Raw genomic sequence first — 12,396 nt, 5'->3', positions numbered from 1 at the left:
GTCGAATAATTGTTTCTAAAAAGTTGAAAAATTGTCAAAAAATTGTCAAAAAACATTTATTTTTTAGGTTTGAAAAAAAATATGTAAATAATGCTATAAAAATTGCCTAAAACATTCAGTTTTCTGTTTGTAAATTGACTCATCTGGATTTAGTCAAACATCTGGATTAGTTTCAGGTCAAACTACAGGAAGTCATAACGTTGACGAGAACAAAGTTGTAAGATTTAGAAAACATTTGGAGATTTTTAATGTTTCTCTTTCTCTCAAACCAAAAAAAGGTGAAAATAAGAGACAAAAATGCCAGAAAGCAATGTTGTTTAAAAAACGCAGCACAAAGTTGAGTTTTCTGAGAAAACTCACCTGGGGGGAACTTGAGGTAAACGACCGCGTCGGCAGTGAAGCCAGTTTCCACGGCGACGGCCGATGTGTTGGTGTCCAGCTGGATGCGGTCGGCAACGAAACTAAATGACCATCCTGAACACACCGAGAAAAACACAGCCAGTTAGTTAGGGGACATATTTTCAGAATAAAAAAAAAGCTACGCAATCTGGCTTCCGTGCTGGTCATAGCTGCACCACAGCTACCCTCAAGGTTATAAATGACATCACCGTCGCCATTGATAAAAAGCATTACTGTGCAGCAGTCTAACTTGACCTGTCCAAGGCCTTTGACTCGGTTAACCATCGTATTCTTCTTGACAGACTCCACAACCTTTTCTCATAACTAACTATTTCTCTGATAGGGTCCAGTGCGTTAAATCTGAGGGCCTGCTGTTGGGACCTATGGATGTCTCCATGGGGGTGCCACAAGGTTCGATTCTCGGGCCGACTCTTTTCTCCCTATACATCAATGATTTGACTCTTGATGCTGGTCATTCCAAAATCCACCTCTACACAGACGACACAATCCTGTAGACATCCGGCCCCTCATTGGATAATGTGCTATCAAACCTTCAGGAGAGCTTCAACGCCATCCAGCACTGCTTCTGAAACCTCCAACTACTGCCTAACTCTTCTTCATCAACTCAAGTTTGTGCTTTTCAATTGATCAATGCCCACCTCTGCCCACCCGACTAGCATTACCACGCTCGATGAGTTGGAATTAGAAAATGTGGCGGTGTACACATACTTAGGTGTCTGGTTAGACATTTCCCTCTCCTTCCAGCAACACATAAACCACCTTCAATCTAAAGTTAAGTCCAGGATCGACTTGAAAATGACAACTTTACCAATTCTCCATTTCAGTGATGTCATATACAGAACTGCCTCAAACTCTCTCCTCAAAAAACTGGATGTTGTCTACCATAGTGCCATACGTTTTGTAACAAGAGCTCCTTATAACACCCACCACTGCAACCGTTGATGCTTTTTTCAACAAATGTCATTATTTATTTACAAAAGAGTGATTTCCTTTCTTTTTTGTCTCTTTTAGGCTCCTGTAGACCCTCAACATGAAGCCGATCCTGAATCTTGTGAGTACTAAGACTTTTACTATTTGGACAGATAACAAATTACTTAATTAATTTTGAAGTTTACTTAGGATTCTCAGAGATAACGATATCCTCGGGAACTCTAAAAGTTAAACCTTTCGGTATTTAAACGCTGCAAAAACTACAAAATTAAAACGAGAGAGCAGCAGAAGAAAGACCAAACAGTGAGCAGATTAATGACGGAATAATAAAACCATGAAAAGCTTCCCTGAACTCTGTTCTATTAACATCTCCATCTGACCTTTGACCCCTGGTTAAAGGAGCAGACACTGAGAGGCTGCTGATTGGCTGATAATAGTCACCTGACAGCGCGGTGAACTGGACTCCCTGAGTGTCGGCTGCCGAGATCTGAGCAGACTGGACCACGATGTTTGGCTGAACCACCTTAGAATCAAGCTGATCCGAGATCAGACTCAGGTCCACCGACAGCCTGGACAAGGTCCTTGTCAGGCTGCAAATATACAGGAATATATAGTCATATAAACACACATATATACAGGAATTATATAGACATACTGTATATACACACATATATACAGGAATATATAGACATATATACACACATATATACAGGAATATATAGATATATATACACACATATATACAGGAATATATAGACATATATACACACATATATACAGGAATATATAGACATATATACACACATATATACAGGAATATATAGACATATATACACTCATATATACAGAAATATATAGTCATATATACACACATATATAAAGGAATATATAGACATATATACACACATATATACAGAATATATAGTCATATATACACACATATATAGCGGGGGAAATAAGCATTGAACGCGTCAACATTTTTCCCAGTAAATATATTTCTGATCGGGCTATTGGAATGAAATCTTCACCAGATGTCAGTAACATCCCACCTAATCCACACATACAAAGAAATCAAAACATGTACGTCCTTGACAAAAGTTATGTGTAATAAAGTGGAATGATAATGGGAATAAATATTGAACACATGAAGAAAAAGGGATGTAAAAAAGACATGGGAAGCCAATAAACCAGCTGAAATCTGTCAATATTTAGGAAGCAATCCTGCCCCCTGTCCTCAGGGTTAGACTCTTATGAATCCTGAAAAGTTTCGAGCCAGTTGGACAATGTACACTCGAGTTACACCCACTTCCTGTTTTGGCGGCGAAACGCACAAAATGGCCACCCCGCCACGGCCACGCCCTATAACGAAAAGTTTTTCTTTTAACAACTTTTCATCTTTAACGTCTTAAGATGGCACAGACCGAGTTTGAAGTTGATCGGATGAAAGCTCTAGGAGGAGTTAAAGTACGGCATGTGGAAATGGCCAAAATCGCACTAATTTCGAACTTTGAAATCAAAATGGCGGACTTCCTGTTGGGTTTAGGGTATGGCTCTAATGAAGTTTGTTGTACCTCTCGACATCTGAGCCATTTTTGTGCGCCTATTCCCGAAACCCTTAAAATACGTAAATTTTCGCCAGACTGGATGCGACCGCCAATTTTGGTGAGTTTTTGAATATATTAAGCCCCTCAGAAAGCCAATTCATTTGACGGGAAAATAATTCCTTCAGTTTCAATAGGGCCTTTGCCACTGTCGGCGCTCGGGCCCTAATAAGAACAAAAATTTTCGTTCCTCATTTTGGTGCCCGACTTTACACTACAACTGACAGCAGGTAACGTTAGCCTACCGTTAGCTAACAGCTGGATTAAACCCAACGGTTAAAATACTGACAGCTAACGTTAAACAGTGTAAAGTGTGACTGTATTTCACTGTAAAGGATTCTAACAGCGGGACCTAACAGTCTGCTCGGCAACGCAGCAGCTGCCATTGTCGGAATTAAACAACACAGACGGTACTTTCATTTAAAACAGGAACCTTCGAAGTGCATTCAAAGTTATTGTAAAATACCCTTTTCCCATCTGGTGGCTGTTTTTGTCGTTCAACAGCAATTTACTGGTGAAATAAGTTATTGTTATAAGTTATAGTTATTACATTATTATGAAATCATTACATTTTGACATTCTTTAATGTCGCCGACTGTTTAGTACCCTTTTTTTTTCTTTTCGGTTCAGGCACCGTTTTAAAAGTATCGTTTTAGTACCGGTATCGGAAAAAACCCAAACAATACCCAACCCAAGACCTTCGCAAGCTTATTGTAGAAAAACTTCCAGATGGCATTGGTTACGGACGAATATCTAAACTTCCGATAGTTCCAGTGAGCACTGATCGGGCCATTATCCGGAGGTGTAAAGAACATCATTTCACCCATTAACCCACCACGATAAGAGGCCTGTACTACGAAGCAAGATTTGGTGTTAACGAGGTAACTTCAGGTTCAACCCAGGGTTTGCTGTATCACGAAGGTGGATCACTTGTTACCGGGTTCACTCGCCGTGGTATCTTATGCTGAACGCCTAACCTGGTCGGGAGCATTATGGTATGTTGGAGATTAACGATAAAGTGGTGTAAAAGCACCGCCTACTGACCAATCAATACTCGATTGATAACAGCGTCACTGTTCTTAGAAGATCTGGAGCTCAGTGAGCGGAGAGAGAGAGAGAGAGAGAGAGAGAGAGAGAGAGGTGTACTCAGAAAAGTTAAAACATTTAGAGACCGACAACTCCGTTAACATTCCCTGATGGGTATTTTTATGATAGAGATTTTCAGAGGAGGGAATTACGTATCTTTATTGGCTTCTTGAGCCTTTTGTCGCCAATGCGCACATCGGTTTGAATTATGTTTTTATATTTTGTATTTGCTCTCACGATCGCTTCCCCTGCCACGGTTGCAACTTGAATAATAGGCTAAACCAATGACAGTTTATGGAAAGCACAAGTGTAATTATGGTCAGATCTTGGTCCTGACTGATGGTGAAGTGATATTGATAAGAGTTGTGATTTAAACATCTACAGCGTCGGATATTTTTTGCCAGCTTTCCTTCCTGTTTTAGGAAGCAGCGACTGTATTGCGTTTTCCCTGTAAAACCATGTCTGTGTTCTTCATATTTATGTAGAATTATAGTGTGCTCTTCTTATGTTAAATATGTGGCTCTGCTAGATGTTTGTGATTGGTCATGTTGTGCAAACCCCGCCTCTTTTATGTGGACGCACGCGTTGCTGGATTGGGAAACCCTGGGTTGATTGAACTAGTTGTTAACCACCATCGTGATACGGGTTATGCAGGACCGCGGTAGTGAGGTTAGGTGAAGCCGGGGAACTGGAATACATCCAGGGCATGTTAAACTTGATTCATAGTACAGGCCTCAAGTGCTCCTCACAAGATTTCTGACATAGTAGTCCATAGAATACTTAGAAGAGTTGTCGAAGAACTAAGGACCAGTCGCACAGTTTTTCAGAAAGACCAGGAAGAAGCATGTACAGTTGTTTCAAAGAAACCAATTAGTAATGCAGTCAACCGCCATGGCCTCTAGGCACTGAGAAAAATGTTGACACGTTCAATACTTATTTCCCCCGCTGTATACACACACATATATGCAGGAATATATAAAGATTTACACAGCCTACAGCTAGGTTAGGGTCAGCATCAGGCTGCACACAACACAGAAATATATTGTCTTGTATATCATATATATCGTCAGTGTGCTTCTGAAAACAAAGTAGAGTATTTTACCTCTGAGTAGCGTTGATTTCCTGGTTGTTGTCTGGCGGGTGGGAGTACATAATATTGCTGACGGTCGCTACCGCTGCCTCCCTCACGCTCTGAAACACAGTTTTAACAATAAAGTCTCTGCTACACACACAGAGTATCGTTAAGACTCAAGCTTCATCTCCTCTGCTACATTTGGGTTAAAAAAAGAGTATCTTCTGCTACGTTTACACCGGTCGTCCACACTACTGCGGCATTTCTGAGCCCCTAATACGGAGACATTTGGAAACACCGCTGCCCCCATCTTTTTGTGACAAGTCATCGCATTTTCAAGAATAAAGTTTGAACATTTGAGCAAAGTTGCGACATTTTAAGAATTCATTCAGTCATTGCATATCCCAATATTTTTGGGCATAAATTCATGACACTGCAATATAAACAGTATCGTAAAGAGTAAAATATATATATATATATCCACTGGTATGGGTTAGTGGCTTAGTGTTCTGCGTCTGCTGAAACAGAAACATATTGTAACTGAAGTTTAAGATGTGTATGTTTGTTGTGAGTTTCTTCTTGGTTGTTTCGTACCTCTGTGCCGTTGGTAGACAGCAGTCAGAACTAGAGGTGCAACAATGAATCGATTAGTTGTCAACTATTAAATTAAACGCCAACTATTTTGATAATCAATTAATCGGTTTGTGTCTATTTTTTATTAAAAAAAGCTTCTAAAATGTGAATATTTTCTAGTTTCTTCTCTCCTCTGTGACAGTAAACTGAATATCTTTGAGTTGTGGACAAAACAAGACATTTGAGGACGTCATTTTAGGCTTTGGGAAACACTGATCTACATTTTTCACCATGTTTTCACATTTCACAACTAATCGATTAATAGAGAACATAATCAACAGATTAATCGACTATGAAAATAATCGTTAGTTGCAGCCCCAGTCAAAACTCACTGTAACTCAGGTTTAAAAGTGCAAGAGTTGTTTCTCTGTAGGTTTATTGTTTCGTACCTGTGAGACGTTAACAGACGACAGCAGCGTGTCGGCGATCTGAGCGGCCGTCGTCACTTCTTCAGCCGTCAGATAGTGAGAATAGTAAGAATAGGACGTCAGCATCCGAGCGCTCGCCGCCAGCGTCTCTAAATCTGCTGGGCCGGTCAGCTGAGAGAGGAAACACATTATTCAGGTATCTCTTCCCTGAAGGCTATTGTCGTTTACCTGTCTGTGATAGTTTTTTGTTCTGCCTTTTTCTTCCCTGTTGACTCACATTTTGTTTTATGTTGGCGAGCGTCTGTCCACACTGGAGGACGCGCAGATCCTGGAAACTCGGGGGTGTGTTCCCTTTGGAACATCTGGTCGAAGCCTGGGGTTTACCCGCTGCAAGGAAACGGTAAAAGACTCTAAAACAGCAGTGCATTATGGGAGACCATATGGATGGAGATAAGAGTAACTAATAAAACTTACCGCCACTCGTTCCTGGTGGACAGAATTCATTAGTATAAGCGTACCGGCCGATGAATGTTCGTGGGAAGTTGAATTCCCCCACCTTCTGGGCTTCGCAGAAACTCGCTGCAAGGACAAGTTTAACAAAAGATGAAGATTTTGTTGCTCAGTTTGACTTGGAAATGGAGCCCAAAGTCTAAAATGGAGAAGGTGAATCCACTGAGGAGCAGGGCTGGGTATCGTTTGGGTTATTTCTGTTACCGGTGCTTAAACAAGAAACTATCAGACAGTTGGTGACATTAAGAAAGTCTTTTTCAAAGTCTCTAGTGGATGGTGTAGAAATATTTTATTAACAAAAAGTGTGTATGTGTTTGTTGCAAAAGAGCTGTTAGTCATTGATGAAGTGGTTATTCCAGGTGACCTCTGATGCACAGAAAGTTAATCTTAAGTCATAAAAATTGTTTAGTCTTTTATGGCATAGAGGTGCATTGTTTGAAGGTTGCGGGAACGGAAGAGAAAGTTGCAGCACACAGAGCCTTGGTGTGTGTTTGTGAAGATACCAGTTTCTGCCTAGAAACTAGGAGACACCCCATCCTTTGAGGATAGGATAACAGCTTGAGGGAGAGAACAGATCGGAGCTCACAATTTGGAGGACATCATGGTGGACCAAGCTTCGACTTTTTGTCTGTTGCTAGCGAAACTTAGACTCTGATTGAGAACCCACAATTGTGTTGTAACTCTTATATTGGACTCAGTAAATTTGCTGAACTGAACTCTTCGTCTCAGATTGATCCATGTGGGAAGAAAGCGACTAAACCTCTAGGATGTTAAGGTTTCAGTACCCAACCCTAGCCTTGAGCCAGTGTTTTAGGTTAATACTACCACTGGTACATTATACACTCAACGTAGCTTTCCATAAAGTGTTTCCATTTTGAGAGAGAATAAGATTTTGGAGGCGAGGGCAGACAAAGTCAACAGGAAGATTGCCATAAGGTCACCGGGTTTCTGTTCCTAGATCTCCAGAGGAGCATGAAGTGAAACTACTGTCAGGTATTTAAATACTCAGGAAATACAGTTTTCTTTTAAATGAGTCAGACTTACCTACTGAGCAGTTCATTCCGGTCCATTCATCCAGACAGTTACAGACGCCATTCCAAGGATATCCGTTTTCACAAACCAGAGGAGGGGGAGTAGTAGTAGCAGGAGGAGCAGTAGTAGGAGTAGTAGGAGTACCAGCAGTAGTAGTAGTAGCAGCAGCAGCAGCAGCAGCAGCAGTGGTAGTAGTAGTATTGGTAGCAGGGGTGGTGGTGGTGGTTGTTGTGTCGGTGATACTTGGTGCTGATGATGTTATGGTGGACTGAACTCCAGCTCTACCGGCCAGGTGAACAGCTGTCAGGAGACATTATTACAAACAATACTCATAGTCGTACGTCACACAGATCTTTAAGAATATACATATATACATAATATAGTGCTAAGAATACTGGATGGTCATAAAAATGGAAATAGTTAACTGTCACTTAAATTCAACAACTCAACAAAACTTTATTCAGATGTTAACTCCAATGTTCCTCTCAAACAGTCAATGATTTGAACTTTGTTAACGATGTTTTGGTCCGTCTGTAACATCCTTAGAGGGCCCATGGCATGAAAATGTCACTTTATGAGGATTTCTAACATTAATATGAGTTTCCCCAGCCTACCTATGGTCCCCCAGCGGCTAGAAATGGTGATAGGTGTAAACCGAGCCCTGGGTATCCTGCTCTGCCTTTGAGAAAATGAAAGCTCAGATGGACCAATCAGGAATCTTCTCCTTATGAGGTCATAAGGAGCAAGGTTACCTCCCCTTTCCCACTTTCAAACGAGCAAAGTGGCAGTTGGTCAAGGCCACACCCCCACCCCTCCACCTCCCTCATCAATAGCATTTAAAGCTACAGACACAGAAATGGCACATCCTAAGGAAAGGTCATTGTCGGACTGGCTCTAGTGGCTGTAATTTTGCACCAAGGCTGAATTTTGGGAAAGAGACTTCAGATACAGTATTAGGGGACCGCTAAGGTCTATATAAAAGAGACTTCAGATACGGTATTAGGGGAACGCTAAGGTCTATATAAAAGAGACTTCAGATACAGTATTAGGGGACCGCTAAGGTCTATATAAAAGAGACTTCAGATACAGTATTATGGGACCGCTAAGGTCTATATAAAAGAGACTTCAGATACAGTATTAGGGGCCCGCTAAGGTCTATATAAAAGAGACTTCAGATACAGTATTAGGGGACCGCTAAGGTCTATATAAAAGAGACTTCAGATACAGTATTAGGGGACCGCTAAGGTCTATATAAAAGAGACTTCAGATACAGTATTAGGGGACCGCTAAGGCCTATATAAAAGAGACTTCAGATAGAGTATTAGGGGACCGCTAAGGTCTATATAAAAGAGACTTCAGATACAGTATTAGGGGACCGCTAAGGTCTATATAAAAGAGACTTCAGATACTGTATTAGGGGACCGCTAAGGTCTATATAAAAGAGACTTCAGATACAGTATTAGGGGACCGCTAAGGTCTATATAAAAGAGACTTCAGATACAGTATTAGGGGACCGCTAAGGTCTATATAAAAGAGACTTCAGATACAGTATTAGGGGACCGCTAAGGTCTATATAAAAGAGACTTCAGATACAGTATTAGGGGACCGCTAAGGTCTATATAAAAGAGACTTCAGATACAGTATTAGGGGACCGCTAAGGTCTATATAAAAGAGACTTCAGATACAGTATTAGGGGACCGCTAAGGTCTATATAAAAGAGACTTCAGATACAGTATTAGGGGACCACTAAGGTCTATATAAAAGAGACTTCAGATACAATATTATGGGACCACTAAGGTCTATATAAAAGAGACTTCAGATACAATATTAGGGGACCACTAAGGTCTATATAAAAGAGACTTCAGATACAGTATTAGGGGACCACTAAGGTCTATATAAAAGAGACTTCAGATACACGCTGACAATATCAAGATGAAAATGATTAACTGGTCAGACTGATATCAGGACAAAGTACTGAAACATGAGACCCAGGCAGACCAGACAGAGCCCTAAAACTCCTAACAATCGTTGTTTAAAGTCTTGAACACACCAGATAAAGTGTGTAATTCAGAAGCTCAGTAAGAACATTCAAAGCAGTGATGAATTAAGAAATGTTAAGTGTTGTCATTGACGGTGAATTAGTTGTGATTTAAGCCTGCTGAAAATAAACTCTACAACCCAACAGTGTAATTCATAAACAAACAAGAAATTAATCTGTAAAATAAAATAATAAAAGAAGTTCTAGCAGATCATTACCTGGACTTTTTCCCGTAATTAAAAACAGAAATGTTTGTCTGTAGCTACAGTAAGAATACAGATGTTCTGTTATTAAGTACATAATACATATATACTTATTTTTCTTTTTTTTCCTCCTGTCGGCCTCAGGTCAAATTTGACCCATTTCCAAAAACTTTCTGTATCAGAAATTTGGATTTCTTTCAACCAAATTGTCCAAAAACATAACGTGGATGGTTCCATACAAACCATTACTCTTCACAAGTAAAATAAATGATCAGTTCACTACTTTCATTGAATTTGGGTGTTTTATTCAATTTTATAGCATTTGAAAAAAGTGACAAAAACGTCACCAAAAAATTTTTTTATTTCACTTTTTGACTCAGAAAAAAACCAAGTTACATGGTCGATAAGAAGACAACACAAGGGTTGAACAGTTTTTGTTTGATCCTTTTGTATGCTTTGAGACAGCAGTTTTATTCACTTTTTTCAATGCTTTGAACTTTTGTATGGTGCTTCTGATTCTCGCTAATCCAAGTCCTGGTTAATAATTTAAGATAATGGTGTAGCTCACTGTGTTAGTTGTCGGAGCACAGATAAAGATCCTATAATGTAATTCAAAATAAACAGTAAATACAACTGTGAATCACGTTCTATTAACAATTTCGCCTACAGAATTACAGTCACACAACTGTTAATACACAGATATTTTTGGGATCAATTAAGAAACACACGTATTATTGACGGTGAATTAGTTGTGATTTAAGCCGCTGAAAATAAACTCAACAACTCATCACTGTAACTCATAAACTCCCAATAAAACTCCCAAAATAAAATCACAAACTGCAGGTTTCTCACCGAGAGTCAAGAGGAAGAAGACTCTAGACTCCATGTTGATCAGCAGCTGAATGTCAGAGACGTTGGATTAAACTTCAATTTATTAACCATGAACTTGTTGCTATGGTCCCACGTCTGAGCTGCTGCAGGGCAGGATCTATTTTTAATGAGTTAGTGTGCGCCATAAACCTCTCAATATAAAATCATAAAACAACTCAGAAGCTCTAATTTCGTCTTCCACTCAACAATTTAGCACCTCATTACAACTTTATCTGGAGATTATATTCATAATGTAACCTATAAAACACTTTGAGTTGAGTTTTCACAGCAGGATGTCTTATTTTACAGCAGACTTTTTACTTTTTTTCACGCAATTATCTGTACTTTCTACTCCTTACATTTTAAAAATAGCCTTGTTACTCCTATATAGACAACCATACAAGAGTAATTGTTACTAAGCGTTGAGTTTTGTAATCTTACATCCATTGCCATAACAGATTCCTGCAGCTAAGCGTGGATATACATTTAATTATTATTACATTAAAGGCTATTGATAACATGCCTCTGAAGTTCCAGATTTGTTGCGGAACGGCTGCGGCCATGACTGATCGCTGAAGTCACGAAGACCCATGAGATCTCGCGAATTCACATGTGATCACGCGATATAACAGGATGTGGTTTCTATAAACAGAACCACAAAACCAACAACAGTGTTTTCATTCTGACTTCAGGCCTGTCTCCGCCAATTATGACGTTTTCAAGGTGTAGTGCAGGGAAATATGGTCTGCCGTGAGCACTGTGTATTTTATTTTGAAAATTAACCGGATGTTTCTGTGCTCAACTTCCTGTCCCGCACTATCTGCCGTGTGCTGAATTGCTGCGGAGCTCTCCGGCGTCCGGCAACAATAGAAGCTCTGTGTATACACACAATGGCCCAATCCCAAAGTGAGCCCTGAGGACTAAGGACTAAAGACTCACAGACTTAATTGACCTCAGGTGCTGAGTGTGTGAGGCCCTGTGGGCTCAGATAGGTATAAATGGGATTGGGACACATTACTTCACGAGATCACATGTTACCTTGGCGACGTTTAATAACAAAGATGTTGCTGACACTTGCCGGTTTGGGAATTTTCATTTTAAGTTTGTTGCTTTCCACACGGCCAAGGCCCAGGAGACGGCTGCCTGGTTCCACATTATTTCAAGCTCTTGTTTTACCAGCTGGACACCAGGCTGGTCTGTTCTGTGGTCGTGTGGCGTGTTGTTGTTTACCTTTTGTAATGTCTGGATTTCCCTTTTGGTCTCCGCGGTAACCGTAACAACGCTTTGAACTCCTTGTTTGTGTAATTCCCTTTGGTGAAGTCCGCATCGATGCAGACTCACGGAAATGGCTCGATAAGTGTGTACTTAAACCCTTTGAAATTCGACATCGGGACAACCCTAAGCCCTTGCGAATTTTGCGAGAAAGCGCACCAAGTCCGTGAGTCTGTGAGTCCAGACTTTGGGATTGGGCCATTGACTTTAGTGGAAACCTATTGACTCCGGAGCAGTTCTGCAGCCGTTGCGCAGTTGGTGGAAATTGGGGGTTATAGACAACTGGTCGTCATATCTTCTGCTCCATGAAACACATGATAATGCTCAGGAATACACATACATGGCTCTTTAATGTATTTGC

General features: G+C 40.3%; 1 protein-coding gene across 1 annotated transcript; it reads right to left on the bottom strand.

Annotated features, from left to right (window-relative positions):
- Positions 1–177: 177 nt before the first annotated feature.
- On the bottom strand, positions 178–7,771 carry LOC120554012 (adhesion G-protein coupled receptor G7-like). Its single transcript, XM_039792560.1, has 8 exons — positions 7,665–7,771; positions 6,585–6,689; positions 6,388–6,497; positions 6,132–6,281; positions 5,140–5,228; positions 1,792–1,940; positions 361–474; positions 178–182 (listed from the first exon to the last, which is right to left on the bottom strand). The coding sequence occupies exons 1-8, from the start codon at positions 7,678–7,680 to the stop codon at positions 178–180; spliced, it is 738 nt and encodes a 245-aa protein (XP_039648494.1). The 5' UTR covers positions 7,681–7,771.
- Positions 7,772–12,396: the final 4,625 nt, after the last annotated feature.

The sequence above is a fragment of the Perca fluviatilis genome, chromosome 24 (assembly GCF_010015445.1).
Source record: "Perca fluviatilis chromosome 24, GENO_Pfluv_1.0, whole genome shotgun sequence".
Classification (NCBI taxonomy): Eukaryota; Metazoa; Chordata; class Actinopteri; order Perciformes; family Percidae; genus Perca; species Perca fluviatilis.
This window is presented reverse-complemented; position numbering and strand designations above follow the sequence as displayed.